The sequence below is a fragment of the Haliotis cracherodii genome, unplaced genomic scaffold, assembly GCF_022045235.1.
Source record: "Haliotis cracherodii isolate W230 unplaced genomic scaffold, xgHalCrac1.p SCAF_8, whole genome shotgun sequence".
Lineage (NCBI taxonomy): Eukaryota > Metazoa > Mollusca > Gastropoda > Lepetellida > Haliotidae > Haliotis > Haliotis cracherodii.
The window spans coordinates 8,246,405-8,268,422 of NW_027266341.1; the positions used below are offsets into that span (position 1 = coordinate 8,246,405).

The window sequence follows — 22,018 nt, forward strand, 5'->3', positions numbered from 1 at the left end:
GGGTGACAGTGCCGCCTTTACATAACATTTTTATATTGCTTTAAATCATCCGCAAAAATAAAACAGGACGGGGAATAAGCTACTTACGGCGATAACACGTTTTTCGTTATACAGCTGGAGCTAATGCATGGATCTAAGATACCGGGGTAGAATAGGTCTTCAGCAACCCATGCTTGCCGTTAAAGGCGACTACGCTTGTTGTATAAGGCGACTAACGGGATCGGGTGATCAGGTTTGCTGACTGGTTGATGCATGTTATCGGTCTCAATTACGTGGATCGATGCTGTTACTGGATTGTCTGGTCTAGACTCGATTATTTTACAGACCGCCGTCATATAGCTGGAATACTGATGAGTGCGGCGTTAAACAACAATCAAACAAAGCATGGTTCTACGTATACCTTATGTAAAACAATCTGTTTTCTTCGCTACAGAGCCAACCTAAATACACTTTGAAATAATAAAAGGAAACATTTCACACAATAAATATGATTGAATCATCAAATCAGTACTATATCCACACGAAGGAAGAACCTACCTTGCCTGAACAAGTCTCGGAAGGAATTGACAGCAAGAGCGAAATATGAAGATTATATATTAATTCTTTATTTAGTGGTGGGGTTTTTCCTCGGTTCACACTAAATAACCGAAAGTACGATAATTCCCAGGTTAAAAATAGCACACACGTCAAGCCAGTAAATAATAATAGTGGTTGCGTCATTACACGGGTTAAAGGCTGACGCTCTCGCTCCTTGCACCAGATGGTGTCTTCATACAATAGTATATGTACAATCAACACTCTGTCAGCATGGAATACACTCACACCATGACGTGCACGGACTGGTGTTGTTCGCCCGCTGTATGCCTCCCATATATGGTATAAAGTAGGCGGTATTCATACGGGGAACTCAGTTGTGCCTGCTGCAGGTAATTTTTACACGTGTCCTGGTGTGTATTATCATTATTATTATTATAGATACAGTTTTGACGCAGACAAAAGATATTGAAACAGTCGTGACACTGGGACGGTTTATGATTGGGTTGTATATGTATCGCGATGAAGAATGACATATATATATAAATATATAAATATATATATATACATATATATATACATACATACATACATATATACATACATATATACACATATATATATACTCAATACAAGGGGCGGTCGGGTAGCCTAGTGGTTAAAGCGTTCGCTCGTCACGCTGAAGACCCGGGTTCGATTGCCGACATGGGTACAATGTGTGAAGCCCATTTCTGGTGTCCCCCGCCGTGATATTGCTGGAATATTGCTAAATGCGGCGTAAAACCTCACTCACTCACTCAATACAAAAAAGGTGCTTTCACGACGCTAATCTAAATTTGTTGGAAAATTCATTCCAATAAAACAATTTGCAATGAACGTTAGTGAAACTCTTCAGTTCCTACCGTACTGGCTCGCTGACTTGGTTGCTGTTTGTCATCCCAATCCCAATTGCGTGGATCGATGTACATAATGTCAATCATTGGATTGTAACAGTACCGATAATATGCAAAATGGTATTACTCCGTGTCATGCCATACGTCGTTTTTTGGTCGATCAAAGTCATTAAGGGGCTAAAACAAGAACAGGTCGGCTCGAGGTCAGTATACTGTGTTCAAGCACACACACACACGCACACACGCACGCACGCACACACGCACGCACGCACACACACATATACATGCGCACACACAATTACACACACCTAGACACACGCACGCTGACATACACGCATGCATACACACATACACATAACACTCACATACACAGTTCACACATATACACACAAACATACACACACACTCATACCCGAAGCGGTGCAACCCACGAGTACTGACAAACCAAGAAACATTATCAAGACGAATCTAGGATTTGAGACCACGATCATAGGATTCTGGCACGCCCAAGGTACGCAACTCTGCACAGTGAACTGAAGACTGCATATTCAAACGGTGTTAATATATAACATATACATCTATGAACTACAAAATTTATTTTATTTGATCATGAATAATGACCGGTCCCCTTTATTTTATTGGATCATGAATAATGACCGGTCCCCTTTACCTGCCTCTGCCTGTAAATGCCCCATATTGTACCAATCACTTCATTGAGTTTTATCGATGGGTCCTACTATGTAAGTTCTAAGTTCATCAGCGGGCCTTTTTTCACCGAAAGTAAAAGTAAATATTCGAGTCATGCCTGTATATAGGTAGTCATTCTGAATGTATCGTCTTATGTTTTATTTGCATTAACAACACATGTATACGTTCCACGTCGACACGTGTGACTGTTTCTATATTTAGAACACGGGCAGCCACACATTCCTGGACCCTGTTGATTGGTTCACGGTGCAGACGGCAGGTGTGCATTCGTGACCAACTGGTGTTATTCCCGGTCAGGTTACGGAAAGGGGCGAGCGGTGACGAATGGGTAGGTGTGGTGTGATGTTGACAGATATACATGTAGCTCCGTGTAAGAATTGTCTACGTTGTTTATTGTGCTCACTGCAGGCACATACATATTTGAAAAAAGAGAAATATAATCTTTGATCACAGTAAAATATTTATTCCTGAAATTCGATAATGATTATGATGATGTAGACTTTCGGGTTAACCAGTCGCCTGTGTCAACAAACTACACACTTCTCAAGTTAGACCAGGGTAACTTGAGGTGGTTTTAAAGCGTATAGGGGTCAAAATTGAAGTCACACTTCAAACCTAAAGGTTTTAAACTTATAATTAATATATCAAGAAAACTTTAACTTAACATTATGGTATATCGGCCTTTTGGAATCGCTAAAAGATCTGGGGGCACGGGGGGCCCAGTCGTCTAAGGCGCCGCGATTCGCTGTGCAGCGTTGCGTCCCTTGGGCACGCCAGAAACCTATGATTGTGGGTTCGGATCCTGGTTCGCCCCAATTATGTTTCTAGGTTTGTCAGCACCTTACCCGTGCTCGTCGGTTTCACCGAAGTGGTAGACGTCTGAGACCTGCATCATTTCGGGCTTTCCTCCCACATTAAGCTGACACGCCGCGATATGACTGGAATACTGTTAAAAGCGGCGTTAAACCCAACTCACTCATTCACTCTAAAACACCTACCTGCAGTGTCTGCCGGGGGAGCGTATGCACGTCGCTATATATACTGAACAAAAGTTCCTGTGACATTGAATAAGATTTAATGCAAAGTTATGTTTTTTACCAAATCTGAAACAATTTCTGTTTGCAACAGATAAAACACTCCTGTAAGTGTTCAAATGGTTTAATTTGACATACTGACTTCAGAAAATGCGTGATTTCATAAAAAACCCATCATGAACATGCCAAAATGTCAATTTACAAATCAACAGCGTGTGTGTCCCCCTCTGGTTGCGGTGCAAGAAACACGTCTTCGTCTCATGGAATGGACCAAGAGTCGCACCAAGTCCTGTGGGACATCTGTCCATATCTGCTGGAGCACCAAATGGTGTTTCTGTGGACGTTAAATTGTCTTGCAACATCACGTTGACTCGATCCTGCTTCAAGCATACCAATGGCTCGCAGACGCTCTTTTTCGGACAGGCGTGGCATTTCGTAATGTTGAATAATTGCGTAATTTTGTTGTTTTTCTGAATGGTTGTTGTCAGCACAATGCTAAACAATGCATATGGAATCCCGTTAACGCACATGTTTTTTATACCCATTCATGGGTAGTGAAATGCATGGGGCTTGCATAAAAGTCAACTTTGGCATGAAATGCATGCTTTTCTGTAGCAGTTGCGATTTTGTGACTTGATTTCATACATGTACTACAATATTGAAAACCAAACTTCACTTGTTTGAAAAATACACTAAAATATTGGTGTCTCAGGAACTTTTGTTGTTGAGTAAAATTGCTATAATATTGAACGCAACGTTAAACTCCATTTCACCTCGACCTCCCTGCGTTCGAGGGTTTAAGGTGTCGTTGCAGACTTAAATTGTGGATGTAGGGTAGCCTGGTAGTCCAAGCTGTCGCTCGTCACGCCGGAGGCGCGGGTTCGATTCCCCACCTCGGTACATGGTGTTTAATCGCTGTGGGCCCCGCCTGTGATATAATTGGAATAGTACTAATAGCGGCATAAAGGCAAATATATATATATATATAATATATGTATGAATGTATATACAGTTATAAGTAATTGTGTACACCATGGCCAAGTGTATGACTACTCCAGGATACCTTAGCTACAGCGTGGTCTGATTAATTAGCCTAAAATGTCATAGTGAGTTATCTGAGGTGAGATGAGGTGAGTTGAGTTGAGGTGAGGTGAGGTGAGGTGAAATGGTGTTTAACGTCGCGTTCAAGATTATTGCACATATATAGCGACGTGAATGACTCAGAGCCAAGCATTCCTTGTTTTATCCCCATACTGCCATGCGCCAGGCAGGGTAACAACAAGTATCATCTTATACCGTAGTTTGGTATAACTCGACCCGGGGGTCGAGCTACGATACGTCCTACTTTCCGGACAAATGCTCTATCCACTAGACCACGGAGGCGGAAAGCTGCCATTCCACGACCTGTGCATCTTCCCGAGGCAAGAGAGTAAACTGACTATACAAGTCCAGTTTCCACCCTTGCCGAACTATTCTGGTATTATATGGAGTTACATTTTGTCTGGACTAACGAGTCTAGGCATAGTCCAATCAAAATCGCGCTCCGAAATCAAAATCCGGTTCGTAAACTGTCGTGCAGATTTCGATCGATTGCAGGATTTGCAAAGCATGTGCACCGCCAACTCGTTGTCAGCAGATATTTTCCAAATCTGTTCATGTTTTTAATCAAGGTGCTCAAGTGATTTGATGCATTTCGCCATGTAAGACCCGTTTTATCACAATATAGATCTTGATTATCGAGCAGATCGTCCTGACTGAGCGCCACCATTTTGTGTGAAGCAAACGCAAGTGATACGAGAGGTGGAATCTGATTGGTCCATAGGAGAGGCTTAAAAGGGACATAATTGGTAATAGCCACTGGTGGCGCAACGATCGAGCCAAGTACTTCCAGCCTAGTTCGGCAAGGGTGGAAACTGGACTTTTAAAGTCATTTAACTCCCTTGCCTCGGGAAGATGCGTCCTGTGGTGCCTCCGAATCTGGATAAACTCTTCGCTGCTCTGCAGAAGGAGTGGCTCCGGCTCGTATGGTTAATCACAGGTCTGGGGAGAGAGACTCAATCAGGATGTACGGTGGTGCTCGGTGAGAATATACAGTAAAATACGGTTATAACGAACTCAAAGGGATCACAAATTTTAATTCGTTATAACCGTAGTTCGTTATAAGCAAATGTACGGAATATATACAGCAAATGGACAGGGACAAAAAATAGTTCGTTATATCCGTCAGTTCGTTATAAGCATGTTCGTTATTAACGTTACTGTACTTAGCATCTGATCCCTGTCTGCACTAGCTAGTGAATGACATCATTTTAAATTTTCTCAAAGAAGAATCGTGCCATCAATTTGTGATTTATTAATCGATCTAGCTATTCTCACTCACTCACTTGTCCGTTTGTTCCTTCGTTCGTTCAGTCGTTCGTTCGTTCGTTCATGTATAAATTCAAGCCACACCCTAGAACTCACATGACAATGAATATAAGATGATATAACTGTCACCATCGTTACATTCACCAACAGAAATTATCATGTCCCGATAACAGTTGACGATCAGGACCACACACAATGTCAATATCACAGCATATAATAGCTGATCATGAAATCAGAGAACACGGCCGGTCGATACACAGCACTCCCTCCCTATATAGGAACATTTATCATCTAACACTGACACGGGTGAACGATGATTGATGCTTCCTGCCTCATCAACGATGATGAATGCCGAAACAATTCACAAATCTGTGGATGTCGGCCTCGCTATCTCGCAGAACCGTTATCTGAGATCAATATTGATTGACCTCCGTGCAGTTTGTAAAATATTGTGCATGTTTCAGGTAGCTTGCCGACAGCGTACAGGTGAGAAACGTGCATGGTGCATGGAGGGAGTCGGCAGCGTACAGGTGTTTCTTTCATGTGATAATACAGTTGTAGACAGGTATATATCATACTGGGATCTCAGTTGCTGTACAAGACACCCTTATAAGGTATGTATATGGAATACATGTGGCATATATAATTATATACCACATCGGTATTATCGTCAGTTCGTTTCTCTTGTGCGTGAGTTGTGTCCGTTAGCCGTGCCAGGATCCGCTAGTCCAAGGTTCGAATCTCCTCATTTATCTTCTTTGGCGATGAGGATTTTGGTCTGTGTGACTTATGGGTAATTGAAAAGGAAATGCACACATTGTCAATTTGTTCGAAGTGTGTTTTCATACTTTGCTGCATGTGAAATGCGCTGTATATATGGATAATATTAAAGGAAAATACAGGTACATTTATATATGACGACTTGCAGTAAATATAAGAGGTAGACATTGTGGTCTTGCAGCCAATTCTTGCCAGAACCTTTGTTTGCGTCTCAGTGACAATTGGTTGGTTGGTTGGTTTGTTGTTTGTTTGTTGTCTTACGCCGCACTCTTACGGCAGGGGTCAGTAAATAATCGATTCTGGGCCAGACAGTCCAGTGATTAATATCATGAGCATCGATCCACGCACTTGGGATCGATGACATACATCAACCAAGTCAGCGAGCCTGACCAGACGATCCCGTTAGTCGTCTCTTACGACAAGCAGAGACGCTTTTTACAGCAAGCATGGGTTGCTGAAGACCTATTCTACCCCGGATCTTCACGGGTCTCAGTGACTATTGAAGACACAGTGGATAGTAAACTATCCTGGAATGTATAAACGGGCAATTCTGTCTACAGTAATACGTGTGTGGTTATGTCATCTGGCATTTTGTAGTATTGTTTAGTGTTGATCACGGCACGCTCCTCAAATTCGTCTAAGATCACGTACCATCACAGCACACGATTTTCTCAATTGACTCAATGTTTAGTTGATATACCTCTATGACATCATATAATGTCCTCAGCAAAAGATTTTACTATTACGCAATTCCGTCTATGTGAGGCTCAAGACGTATACGTCAATCCTTGCTGAAGCAGGTTTATTACTATTAAGGTGGTTTTAATCAAAATCACTTCACCTTGAAGTCACTTTCCACCAATATGTGTGCTGTGTGCTAAACATTTATCAACGTTATAATTATACTGATACCTTGGTGCGGCTAATAGTTTGCCGTCACAATTACTTGTGACCGCCTCCGTGATCTAGTGGATCGAGCGTCTGCCCGGAGAGTGTGAGGTCGGGGGTGCGATCCCCCGCCGCGTCATATCCAAAAACGTTAAAATATGGTACTTGTTGAAAGCGGCGTTGAACCAAAGGGTGTCATTTCACATGTATACTCATTTCGTGGAAACGTATGCGCCTAGTTTGCTAATCACGATTAAATATCCATGTTAGAAGTAATTGCATCAACCAAGTCAGCGAGCCTGACCACCCAATCCCGCAAGTCGTCTCTTACGACGAGCAGAGACGCTTTGTACAGCAAGCGTGGTTGCTGAAGACCTATTCTATCCCGGATCCTCACGGGTCATAAACAGCACTTGAATGTACAACGGGGAGAAGAAAAATACCCGCATGGTTGGGGCATTATAACTGAATTAAACTAAATTGATAAGTTATTTCCAGAAATGTGATGTATCAAAGCTAGGATCACTTCAGAGTGGAATACGAAGGCGCTGCAATTCGCTGTGCAGAGTTGCGTCCCTTGAACACACCAGAAACCTATGACCGTTGTTGCGAAACCCGGTTTGCCCCGATTACGTTTATAGAATTGTCAGCACCATAGTGCTCGTGGGTGTCACTAAAGCGGCAAAAGTCTGAGACCTGAAACACTTCGGTCTTTCCTCCCATATTAAGCTGACATGCCCTGATGCAGCTGGACTGTTCAAAGGTAGCCTTTAACCCAACTCACTCACTCACTCATTCAAAGAGGAATAGTCCTAGAATTACTTTGTTGTGGAGTTTTGTCATGATACCACATATATTTAGCCTTACATTTCGTCTAACATAGCAAGACGTGATTATAGAAAGCCACTATTCTCGAGCACTTAATTCCACGGATAAAAAAAGTTATACTTGCCATTAGACACACATGTATATATGATGATGATGATGATGATGATGATGATGACTATTCTCGAGCACATAATTCCACGGATAAAAAACTTTATACTTGCCATTAGACATACATGTATATATGATGATGATGATGATGATGATGATGATGATGATGATGATGATGATGACTATTCTCGAGCACATAATTCCACGGATAAAAAACTTTATACTTGCCATTAGACATACATGTATATATGATGATGATGATGATGATGATGATGATGATGATGCACACAATCATTTCAAAAGCAATGATTGAGTCCGTATCTGCCAATCATCTGTGCTGTGCATTGCAACTATGCAAAGCCAACATAACACAAATCAATTATTTACACGAGATACTATCAGCCAACTCTGAACTAACACTGTCAACGGTGGGGGCGATCAATATGCAAGAGGACGAGAATTGTGTGTCTGCACTAAACACGGTCAATCACACCTGTGCAAATACACGTCGGTAATTATTCCTGGTATCGGGGAGAACAATTCGGACGATTATTGTATTTACTTTCACAAAACGGATCCATTATGGCAAAATATAAGTTTTATTCCACTGATTCACGTAATTCTATGAAAAGCACCAGTGCAAACGCTATGTGTATCACCTCATGAAAACTGGGGTAAATTTCATTTTATTACTAATTCCATTTACAATGGGATAATCGGACAGTGTTCTCATTACTGTGCGAAATATCACTGCTACAACTACTGCTGCTACTACTAGCACTACAACTACTACTACTACCACCACCACCACCACTACTACTACTACAGCTACTTTTACTACTACTACTACTACTACTACTACTACTACTACTACTACTTCTACTACTACCACTACTACTACTACTAGCACTACCACCACCACCACCACCACCACTACTACTAGCACTACCACTACCACTACTACTACTACTACTACTACTACTATTACAAGCACTACCACTACAACTACTACTACTACTAGCACAACAACTACTACTACCACCACCACCACCATCACACCACCGCCACCACTACTACTACTACTTCCATTTACAATGGGATAATCGGACCATGTTCTCATTACTGTGCGAAATATCACTACTGCTACTACTACTACTACTTCTACTACTACTACTACTACTACTATTACTACTACTACTACTACTACTACTGCTGCTGCTGCTGCTGCTGCTGCTACTAATTCCATTTTCAATGCGCCAAATTCCACCCAGCAAGCGAAGGTTCATGGCGCTACATAGTGTCACCCCGGTCAATGATTCAGTGTACATGTACTCTATTTGCAACTCCCTGGGGAGTATACAGCCATGTGAGATGCTAGAAGGCAAACAGTCACATTACTATCTCATCCTACCGGGTACCCATTCATTGCTGGGTGTACAGTGGCTTATTTCGAGCAAAGTCACTTGTCACCGCGTGTAACATGTGTCAATATGGGGCAGCACCGAAATTGAAGAATCTCTCAGGAGTCAGGCTACTGAACATTGTCATCCATCCAACTACTATCCACAGCCATCGTAGCTAATTAACCTGACAGTGCGGGCGAATAGTGGGTTAATACGAACTGGACAAAAGTCAGATTATGAGCTAATTAGTTCGAAAAGCCTCTCACGAGAGTATAGCAAACACTACTGTTCACTCATACTCTAACACAACTTACCGAGGCAGGAGAGCTAACTGACTATAAAAGTGGAAACTGGACTTTTAAAGTCAGTTAACTCTCTTGCCTCGGGACCCGTGAAGATTCGGGGTAGAACAAGTCTTCAGCAACCCATGCTTGCCGTAAAATGCGATCATGCTTGTGGTAATAAGCGACTAACTGGATCGGGTGGCCAAGCAAGCTGACTTGGTTGATGCATGTCATCGTACCCCAATAACGTAGATCGATGCTCATGATGTTAATCACTGGATTGTCTGGTCCAGACTCGATTGTTGACAGACCGCCGTCATATAGCTGGAGTATTGCTAATTGCGGCTTTAAACAAACAAACAAACAAACAAACAAACAAACAAACAAACAAACAAACTCTTGCCTCGGGACGATGACACTAACACATGTAGTCCCTGAACTAAACTTATGCATTAGGTTAAAGATAAATAATTCTGTAATGGAAGCCTGGATGCCTAAGTCTCTTAATTTTAGTAGAAATTGGATGAGTATAGCCTATTAGAGCTGAGAGTGGGGTGAGAATGGAATGGAGTGATTGTTTCATTAAATATATGCTCTGGGCTTATGTCAAAGAAACTAGTTCAGTTTGTAAACGCATTTCTGAATATTTTAAACTGTCAAACCCTTGACCGTATAACCTTATTTTTACATAAATTTATTGACAATATTAAGTTGCATGGATAAATAACTAGGTACGCCATAAACACATCATACTCGGTCAGTTCTAAATATTTATGCCCGTTTGTTATGTGTTTTCTTTTCAGCCACCATGACTGCCATCCAATACAAAGCCGCTATGCAGGCCGAAATATTAAATAGAAGACGGAAGGAATACCGAAAACAGGAAAGAATCATGGGATCCAGTGGTCTCAACAAGGTTGTATGATTGGCTCTTGTTACTCGGTGATATTTTCTCGGGTTAAATTCTTTTATTTGTGGTTTGCCTATCACAGAGTTACCTCCCATTAAGAAGTCTTCAGCGTAACGAACAAGTGCGCATGCGTAAAATTCCATCGCGAGCACCGGGTTTGTTTTGATGTTTCTATGAAACGATGAAGGTATTTCTTGTGTCTGTGTAAATTAATTAATGCATGTTAGAAAATCGTATTTTCAGACATTCTTTTATTAAAAGTAGTAAACAGAGTTTCAATGTCTCACAGCGATGCGATTTATTTTTGGGCATGATATGTAGCGTCTGCTAGTGATAGAGCTAGATCACAGAACTATTTCAGTATTTGGGGTATTACGATATTTATATGAATTTCATGCTAAACGGTTTGTCAGTGTTATCTGGTTTCAATCTTCTATTTGCTAAAGATTTAGTTATGATATTATAACTGTTTATCAACTATAGAAAGAGCATGTGAATACTAGCCATCTGCATGACATTTATCAAATCTAGGCCTACTGTTCATTTGAAATAGACAAAACGCTGATCTTATTTTAAGTCGTTTAGGCCTATATGACAAACAATATGAATAGGCTACACCAGAGCTATTAGTAGTGACATGTATTAAAAGATGGAGCTAGGGACCTAGGTAGCATGTTGTCATATGTCACAACTAGGGTTGCAGGGGTCGTAGTCTGGGCACCCAGGGACCTTACTGTGTTTAGAATTGTACGCAAACCAAAATCAAACTTCATATAGCGACTGAGGTTACAGAACACTCACTAGAGTTGACATGACAACCACATTGAAAATGGTTTTGTGAACTGAAAAAATATATTCATTGATTCTGATCTTCCTTACATGTTAGAAATTGACACTTGTCCTATCGTCCTTGCCAAACTGCCCAATGGTTATGGTATATATCCAAAGGACCAGTAGAAATTTGCCCTTTTTAAGGGTTTTGCTATATGTAATCATTATAAGGACTAGTGGGCTGAGTTTCTATCGTTGATGTTGCTGACATAGGCTACATTTGTGTGTACAGAAATATACCTGGGGTACATTTATGTAGTAACTGTGTTGACAATGACCGCAACAGCACTTTTAGGATCTCTGATGTATTGCAATCTTTCATTCATTGGAAGGGGGAACGGGTGACCCAATCATCTAAAGCGCGCGATTCGCTATGCAGAGTTGTGTCCTTTGGACAGAAACTTATGATAGTGGGTTCGAATCCCGGTTCGTCCTGATTATGTTTCTAGGTTTGTCAGTACCATACCCATGCTCGTGGGTTTCACCGAAGTGTTAAATGTCTAAAACCTGTATCACTTCGGGCTTTCCTCCCACACACGCCGTGATATAACTGTAATACTGTTCTAAGTGCCGTTAAACCCAACTCACTCACTCAATCATTCATTGGAGTCATCATGGTCATATGTGACGAAATTGGCGTAGGTTTGAAATATAGAGATCCTGGGGTACATTTGTGTAGTACCGGTAACTGTGCTGACAATGACCCCAACAGCACTTTTAGGATCTCGGATTTATTGAAATCTCTCATTCATTAGAGTCATATGTGACGAAATTGGTGCAGGCTTGAAATGTGGAGCTCTGTTTCTTCCTGACACCTTACTGATAATTTATTAGGGCCAGAACAGTTCTTGGAATTGATTGGAATATGCTCCCATTAACCTATGCTTGATAATTGCGACTAAAGCGAACTGGAACACTTATGGCTCAAAACTCATGCTAATCAAAAGAACTGTTACTTTAAGAATGATGATCCAAGTATCAGAAATATAGGGCCAACCAATTGTTTATAACCTTGCCATCCTGGCAAATTGACACACAATGTAAAATGATAAACTTCATTTTGCTGCTAAACTTTTGATATTGATCCCATAACAGATCCTTACAAAAGAGACAAAGAGCTGAAGTTTCTCACTAGATTTTATCATAGTTTTAAAATGTGCTGAGCCAAACTATCAAAACTAATAATGTTTCTGCTTGTCCAAGGTCTAAATGGAAATGGTGACCTTGGGTGGCTAATATAATTCATGAAAGGTAAAACCGAAAATAATTTGCAAGTAAACAATGCATTCTTTGAACAGTAAATAAGATCGATAAAACTTTTTGTTGTTGTCTGTTTCAGAGAGTTTTCAGTCTAGCTGATAAGTCCCATGGACAAGGTGGCATCTTCTACAGTTGGCAGAGAGCGCATGGCAACTACCTGGCGACAACAGGGTACATGTCAACATATTACATACACTGAAACCTCTAGGGTCAGACACTGTCAATATAGTCTGATACTGATCATAGTCCCAAGTCTAATGAAAATATAGAAGGACAGTACCTTTGTCTTGCTATTTTGTGAGTCCTAGGTAATGCATTAACATGGGAGTCTGAAGGTGACCGCTGTATCCACGGCAGTGAAATAAAAATAAAGTATCGGGTATGACATATGACATCTTTTGTTTCGTATGGATGGAGGTCTCCTTGTTTGAATCAAAACTTGGTGATTAATGTGATAAACATTTACATGGACTGTAAGAGAAATGTCAGATACATTTTAAATACATATTTCATATCGATTTGCTTCAATCTTTTAAACATCCATTTGGGTTTGCAGTGCAGCTGTGTGTGACAAAACACATATGTTGTTGCTTGTGTGCATAAGTCTGTTGCAATGCGACTGTCTGTCTCAGGTTCGACCATGCAGTGAGGATATATGACCGGCATGGAGAACTCAAGGAGGAGATCAACCTGCCGGGGTGAGTACACTAGTGTGTACCGGGTTCAAACGAGCTGTGTCGGCATTGAATGTTTCACAGTTTCACACCATGCCAATCTGTTGTGGTACTTTGATGTGTGGTACATAAGGCTGTGTATTGGCAAATAAACTATTGTGATATGTTGAGCTAATGACACTGGTTGTACATGCAGATCCTAATTTTGTCTAAAGCTTGTCTTTTACCACCAGGGTTTCCCCTTGTTTATTTCTAGGTTAAATATCTATTTGTAGTGACTTCTATCTTGAAATATTAAAAAACAAAGAGAAAACTGACTGAAGTTTGTGTGAATGACATATAGATCTAAGTTTCTCCAGAGATGACATTTTTGCACTGAACTTGAAGTTGAAAGAATTAAAACCAAGCAATATGCATACGTTTTATTATTTGTTGAAAGTAGAAAGTAGCAATTTTTAGAGTTACCAGTCCACAAGGACTGGCAGTTTCAATGGCCAGTTGGAGCACTGATTTTGTAGTCATGGATACAAGGGAGATAACAATGTGAGAGAAGTATCACTGCCGCGTATCAACAGTATTGTCAGTCAATTTCATCTCTGGGGAACAACTCGCTAGACACCGCCCTCTAAAAAAACGTCTTCCAATATATGACGTCATTAAGTTGTGTGAGCATATTTGAATCTCTAGAAATAACGTCATGACAGAACAATGTTTTATTGTGAAATAAACACATTTCGTTCTTCATTGTTCTTTGCGATTTATCGCTTAGCTATGTTATAAATTGGAATGGACAATGATTGATGACAATTTCTTGTTCATATTGTTAAGCATGTAAAGTGATGATGTATGAAACTTCAGAATAATGTTTGTTAGGCTACCAGATGGTAGAAGTATCAGTTATGACTAACATGAAGTGATGTTTACTTGCTGTGTGTAAGGTAAAATTGAGTGATGCTAATGTGTATGTGCTTCCATGTATGATAGAGACTGCAATGTTTCAGGATGTGCACTGGCCTGGGGTGGGACAGCGATGGCGACATCCTTGGAATTGTTTGTGAGAAGTCCACAGCCATCATACTGTGGGACGCCAACTCGCACCGCACAACGCAGATCGACAGTGGACTCAAGTGAGTCTGATACCTTTGTAACTATAGTGACCATGGTAGCAGCAAATGTGCCACTGTTGTCATACTGAATTGGTTGTGCAGTGAGAGGTCTTTTAATTTGATAGCTTCCTAAGCATGTTTGTGATAATGTGATTGAATGCCTGTCAAATTGTGAAAAATGTAATTAAAATTTATAAGATTGGTATGTTTTCAGAATTCTTGTTTTCTTCCTTTCAGAGGTACTTTAACATTCTATCTCAGTAATGCTTCAGTTTAGTAATGCTATCTTAAGCATTAAGGGACAAGTAAAGTATTATTGATTATTTTGTTGTGAATATCAGTATTCCTAGACATATTTAGTCAATTTCTGAGAGCGAAAAATTCATAATATTCGTAGAAAGTATATAAATGTCCAAGTTTAAGTGCTGAAATTACATTATCCGTAATCGGCTTCCAAAGCAAACCTATTTGGGGGCGTGGCCTAAAGCTACCTGCGCAGCAGTAACAATTGTTTTCACTGGCTGATATGTTTTCCGCCTATACCTATCTTGTGATTCTTGGCTGTTATACATGTACTGTTTGCATACATTGTTGAATTAGTGACATATCTAAGCAGCAAGAAATGTCACTTTTTTTAGCATTTTTATCTTCAAAATCTTGATGTTTCTCTACTTTTGTTTATTGGGGTTCAATTGTTGCTCTTTATCTGTACATTTCAGAAACAAAAATTACGTAAATATTTCATTTTAAATTCATTGCGTTTCTTCTTTTGATACTGATGTGGAAACACCCCCAAACAAAGTTTTCAGCTTCTAAACATATTTCACCCTAACAACCCTCGCATCACCATAGTCACCACCCAAACAAATGGGTTATGCACTGCAATCACGTGCGACCTGAAGTGTGACTTGACCTAAGTGGTTTGATCACCTGACACCCTATGCCACGTCATTCTCTTTCTCATCGCCAGTATGTGGAGACGTGCTAGAGTGGTAGAGAATTGATTTCTTTTTCTGCAAGAGTTTCCCCTTATATATTATCAACATCTATGCCATGGAGACTGATGAGGAGACATGATATGGACAATATCACCCTTTGGCAATGATACCAGATGTGAGCAATCATCTTAATGCTCAATTTGTGTGCTGTTTTCAGAGACACCATGACCTTCCTGAAGTGGTCGAACACCGGCCCCCAACTGGCTGTCGGTACACTGAAGGGGAATCTCATGATCTACAATCATCAGACATCACGGTACAGCCCTTGTAAAGTTGTATCTTATCACTTGTAGACATGGCCACTGGTCCTAGACTAGTGGAATCTAAGAGTGACTCCCAGTATCTGTTTCCCCAGTGGAGACTCTGGGTTAGCATTTTTCCTCAGGAAGTTGTTGTAAGAGGCGACTTAATGGATCGGGTGGCCACTTGATTGTCTGGTCCAGACTTGGTTAGATATACAGGCCGGAGAAAACCCGAGAATTCAGACATCTCAACTCTGATGCAACTTCTTTTGGAAGTGTCTTCAGACCACAGATCTGTATTCAATGTATTGTTTCGGAGTAAAAGATTTGATTTAATAAGATTGAGGATCTGGTTGAATTTTTTTAGTTCTTTGCTTCCATTTTTTCAGTAAAATCCCTATTATTGGGAAGCACATCAAGAAGATCACCTGTGGTGCATGGAGTGCTGAGAACTTGCTGGCCCTGGGCAGCGAGGACAAGACCATCTCCATCAGCAACGCTGATGGTGACACCCTCAGACAGGCCACTCTCAGGGCTGACCCTGCTGAGATAGACTTCTCCGAGATGAAGGGGGATGAGAGAAGCGCCATTGGGCAAAACACTGTACGGTTTATATGAGTGAATATTTACCAACACATCATAATCTTTATAATGCCTGTCCATGTGCTTGTGTGAGATTTGATGTTTTCTGTTGCCATGTGTTTGTCTCCTATCTAGGGTTTGTTAGATATGAGCTTATTATTTGAGCTTGATGTCATGAGAGTAGACTCTTTAAATTGGATGAGTTTAAGGAAGGTGATAAATTACCTGTATATAGTTACCTGCTCCTGAGTGTCGTACAATGCAACCTTAGCGCTACGACTGTCATAAATCTATGATAAGATATGGGAGTTATGATCACCTTAGCGCTAAGATCGCTTTAACCTTAATTTACTGATATACCGATAATACTGCACACCCTTAATAGTGAAACCTTGTGTTGTGGCATTAGTGGCAGTGGGAAATGTTTTCAAGTTATCTGCCATTTACTAACCCGCTAGATATGCAGAACGGGTCGGTTCAATCTTAAACTGACAGTGCATGTGTGTAGGAGAGTTATTGCCCACTCCAGCTCTGGTCTCTCCCGCTCGGTACTACAGTGTTGTTGCTATGTTGAAGGTTGTGTGTGTTGTTCCAGGTCAGTGTAGTTGTGGGCAAGAAGACTCTGTTTCTGTACAACATCAATGACCCCGAGAACCCCATCGAGCTGGCCTTCCAACAGAGATATGGGAGCATCATTTCATACAAGTGGTCAGTTGCTGGACATTGCATTTACATGGGATTTAACAAAATAATTTGTCCCTATAATTCCAAATTACAGATTATTAGGGTGGTTTTTTTGTACCAAAACTGTTTACAATTCTTTTTATGGATATCAAATTTTGAAGTTGAAGAAGACTTATTCAGTTCATTCTGACAGTTTCTGGTATGCAGTAATGATAATGATAATATGATAATGATAATGATAATGATAATATGACTAGGCAGCACTTCCTAGGAGAAGTCCCATTCGCTGTCTGGGCTGCTTGTAGAGGGGGCAAGGGCCCTGAGCTGATGATGAGCCTAACCAGGATCACCCAAACCCTCTTTGCTGCATTTATATTTTTATCTGTAAATATAAAATGTGTTTAGCCTGTAGGCCTAGGTCACAGAACCCTCATTCTCACAGTTTCATTTATGCAGTAATTTGGATAGAGTTCAAATGGTATAGGAAAACAGTGTCTGCAGCTCAGTGACACAAATATGCCAAATTCTTCTGTTATTCAGGTATGGAGATGGTTACATCTTGATTGGGTTTTCTCATGGCTACTTTGTTGTGATTTCCACCCACTTGAAGGAGATTGGGCAGGTGAGTACTGTGTGGTCCTGAAACTGCTGGTAGATGTGTTCATTTGGATGGGAATTTGAGAATGACAGTCAAATTAACATTGGTCCACAACTCTGAGACTAAATTTCAGGAAGTCTAGGGACATTCCTCGTGGACTGTTACCATGGTTACCATTAGGTGGACGGCAAGTGTTTTTTTTTCTGACTGGTGAAAATAAACTTCATTTCTAAAGCTGTGAATGGTTTATCTTCGGGACATAAAGAGCTGTGATAATGTGAAGAAAGGGTATCCCGTTTCATGGCTGTATCAATGGATTGCGAATGTACATGTTGTGATCTGATACATGATACAGCTACCTATGTATCATTCCTGTGTTAATTCTACTGATTTCCAGACCCGTGAAGATCCGGGGTAGAATAGGTCTTCAGCAACCTATGCTTGCTGTAGAAAGCGACTATGCTTGTCATAAGATGCGACTAATGGGATCGGGTGGTCAGGCTCGCTGACTTGGTTGATGCATGTCATCAAATCCTAATTGCGTTGATCGATGCTCATGATGTCAATCACTAGATTGTCTGATCCAGACTCGATTTTATACAGACCGCCATCATATAGCTGGAATATTACTGTGAGGCGTAAAACAACAAACAAACATATTGATTTCCGAAGGTAATATGCCCTCAAGGTGGCATTGCCTAAAAGCTAATCACTTACCATGTTTAAGGGGGACTGTGTTCTGTTTATGTCATATATGGGGGCGGTCGGGTAGCCTAGTGGTTAAAGCATTTGCTCGCCACGCCGAAGACCCGGGTTCAATTCCCGACATGGGTACAATGTGTGAAGCCCAGTTCTGGTGTCCCCCTGCCTTGATATTGCTGGAATATTGCTAAAAGCGGCGTAAAACCATACTCACTCACTTATGTCATATATTATATGAAAGCTATGTTACAGTATAGTTGGTCTCAAGTTCTAACAAAGGAAAGATATAATAAAACATAAACTTCAGAAATTATGCCCTTTTCAGGTTCTGTAAGGCAGTTATCTGTCATTCCTGTTATTTTAGAATCATTTCATGTTGGTCCTATCAATGGACCTCCCTCCCCAGGATTTGTTTGTTTGTTGTTTAACAACACACACGGCAATATGCCAGCTATATGACGTTGGTCTGTAAATAATCAAGTCTGGACCAGACAATCCAGTGGTTGACATCATGAGCATTGAACTACGCAATTGGGATACCATGACATGCATCAACCAAGTCAGCGAGCCTGACCACCCATTCCCGTAGTAGAGGACTCTATGTTAGACTCTATAGTTAGAACATTCGAGTTTGTTACAAGTTGAGAATACCGTTTTTGACGTAATAAGCGCCCCGCTCTAATAAGCGACCATGGCGATATTTGCTAATATGTTGGCTAGTGAACAATCCCAATTAGCACCCCTTCCGATTGATCAATGTACACAAGACTTATTTATTCGCGTATAATACGCACTCGTGTGTTATATGCACTGTTAATTATGGGGAATTAAATTCTGGAAAAATATATCTGTTGTACATAAACATTTCAGGCTGTCAGCATAAACCACGAAATTTATCTTTTCACCAAAATAATATTCTAATAAGAGCCCCCTATTTCTAATTTTGAGAGCGCTTATTACGTCGAATACGGTAACTTCGAAGCAACCTTGGATGGACATTCTAAATGGATCAGGTGGGTCTCGCTTTGTGACCTGGTTCATCTGTGTGTCATAATACCACAACAGTGTGACGAGTTGCTCACAATATCAACCACTGATCGGTCTGGTCCAGACTTGATTATTTACAGGCAGCCAACACAGCTTCATTATTACTGAAAACAACAACGACCCAAACAGATGCCTTTAGATTATCCAAGCTGACATTAATTCAATCGTTCAGTAAACGTCAAAACAAATATTTTCGATATGCATATGAAGGGGGTGGGGGGGGGGGGGGGGGGGTGGGGGTGTTGGCTTAATTTCAAATCCATATTGTCAATGTGTGTACGCATATGTAATCATGTCAAGTTTGAATGTGCATGAGTTGTCCTAAGTGTTCCCCGAGAGAGAAAAATTGGGAAATACACTTAAGCATTTACAGCCCTGATTTGGGCCTGTCTCCGGATATTAAGCATTATTGATCAGAAAGTCCAAACCAAACCATGGCAATACCGGGTACTTCTTCGTGACTACGAGTACTTTAGATATTGATCATATTGTCTGCATGGTAGTGTTGTGTTCCAAAGTAGTCCTATATCTCATAATATGACATGCTTTGTTTATCTAACTGTATGATGCCAGAGATTTATCGTGGATTCCAAACTAAGTGTCCTTATGATACAAATTGGGAAAGTGTCTTTATTTTGTTAAATTATTGTTTTTTTAAGTTCTTAAGTCCAGAGGTATTTAAACAGGGAATTTCTACATTGCATCAATTTTAACTGCATGCACAGTGGGCAGTTGTGACTGGTGGGAGGGATAATACATCTTCCCGAGGCAAGGGAGTTAACTGACTGTAAAAGTCCACAAACAGACAATTGCTGTGGGGAGCTTGTGAATACATTACATTTTTACTATGAACAGGGAATTCGTTAATTGTTTCAAGGTAGGGCTAAAAAAATATTCCAGCTCTTGAACGGTTTGATATAAGAGATAAATTATTTAGCGTGAGAGACTAATTTAGAGCAATGGGAGAGGAGGAAAACACCCACCAATACAGATGGCCATAGCTGTATGTTAGCAGCAAGGTGATATACAGTTGAATCTGTTCAGGATCACTAGACATTTTGCATCCATGACAGACATTTTGTGTACTGTGTATATTAAAATCTTTTTACAAACATATTCAGAAAGTGTCGAATGAAACCTAAAAAAGTAAAACAGTCGCAAGTAAACATGATAGGGGTTGATACACATGTATTTATTGCATGAATTCTGTTTGAATCCTGATATTTTGTAAAGTTATTGACTAACAAATAAATGCTGACCTAAAGACGATGAATAATCACTTGTAACCACAGGTTGTTGACAAAAGAGGCAAATTACATGTTGTCTCCGAGGTATGTATGTTGATATCTATGTTGTGGAATTCAAGGTTCGAATTTGGTGCATGTTACATAGTTATTCACAGATAAAAGAGACATATGACATACACAAATTGCTTTGCACTTTGTAAAAGAGCATGTTTGTACAAAATAGAAATGAATTATTCAATATGATGCAACAGACAAATGATTTGTATACTTTGTTGCCATACATCCTCTATATCTCTAGAGCTTGCATTTCAGTGAAGCTACACTTACCCCTGGATCCATTCATGTGGTGGGGGCACGGGTGGCCCAGTCGTCTAAGGCGCCGCCATTTGCTGTGCAGAGTTGCGTCCCTTGGACACGCCAGAAACCTATGATCCCGGTTCGCCCCGATTATGTTTCTAGGTTTGTCAGCACCATACCCGTGCTCGTGGGTTTCACCGAAGTGGTAAACGTCTGGGACCTGCATCACTTCGGACTTTCCTCCAACATTAAGCTGACACGCCGTGATATAACTGGAATACTGTTAAAAGCGGCATTAAACCCAACTCACTCACTCACTCACCCATTCATGTGGTTCTTGTGATCTCAAATTACCCACCTCTGATTTTCCTTAACATTTTAACCAAGCAATCAAACCTCAAAATAAGGTAAAGCGAAATGGGTAAGGGAGGACCTTCCTTTGCCAGTTGTAATGGACATGAAGACATCTTTTCCAGCAAAAAGAATTTTGAGCGATTTCTTTTGTGTGTCAGTCAGTTTTTCAATGTTGATTTTGTCGCGAACTGTATCGTAATCAATGGGACTGGATGCCATGGTGTTAAAATTGCCAGGCAAATGTTGAGGCTGTTTGGTAACTCACATTCTGATTGGTCTGTTTGACTGAGAAGCAGAGTAAATCAAATTACCTAATGAAAATCAAGTGCAGGCAATTGGAGATTGTGAGGACCATGGGAAAAGATCCATGGGTTAGTGTATGTTCTTCAAAATGCAAGCCCTGGAGATATAGAGGCTGGCTGCCATATAGAGATGCTTTGATGGCTTGCTTTGGAGTTACCATGGTAACCATTATGACTGACATGTGGTTGAGCAGGTTGACTGAGTAACTTTTTATGAAATGATCAGTTTATAATCAAAATAAGATTTCAAGTGATTGTCATTTTGTGTTCTTTCATACTTTGAAGGTTATGACTTCCAAGTTCAATCAAGTATTTCAAATTGGTTTGATTGTTTCTGAATTACAATTTATTTGTATG

General features: G+C 40.5%; 1 protein-coding gene across 1 annotated transcript in view; it reads left to right on the top strand.

The window, feature by feature from the left end:
• Nucleotides 1-6,051: 6,051 nt before the first annotated feature.
• The window catches only part of LOC139450727 (WD repeat-containing protein 19-like), a 45,913-nt gene continuing 29,946 nt past the window's right edge, over nucleotides 6,052-22,018 (top strand). The window contains exons 1-9 of the mRNA XM_071232529.1: nucleotides 6,052-6,150; nucleotides 10,631-10,743; nucleotides 12,908-12,999; nucleotides 13,461-13,526; nucleotides 14,504-14,629; nucleotides 15,764-15,862; nucleotides 16,238-16,451; nucleotides 17,026-17,138; nucleotides 17,655-17,736. Of these exons, the coding sequence (XP_071088630.1) occupies nucleotides 10,636-10,743; nucleotides 12,908-12,999; nucleotides 13,461-13,526; nucleotides 14,504-14,629; nucleotides 15,764-15,862; nucleotides 16,238-16,451; nucleotides 17,026-17,138; nucleotides 17,655-17,736 (900 nt within the window). The 5' untranslated portion in view covers nucleotides 6,052-6,150; nucleotides 10,631-10,635. The remainder of the gene's footprint in view (nucleotides 6,151-10,630; nucleotides 10,744-12,907; nucleotides 13,000-13,460; nucleotides 13,527-14,503; nucleotides 14,630-15,763; nucleotides 15,863-16,237; nucleotides 16,452-17,025; nucleotides 17,139-17,654; nucleotides 17,737-22,018) is intronic.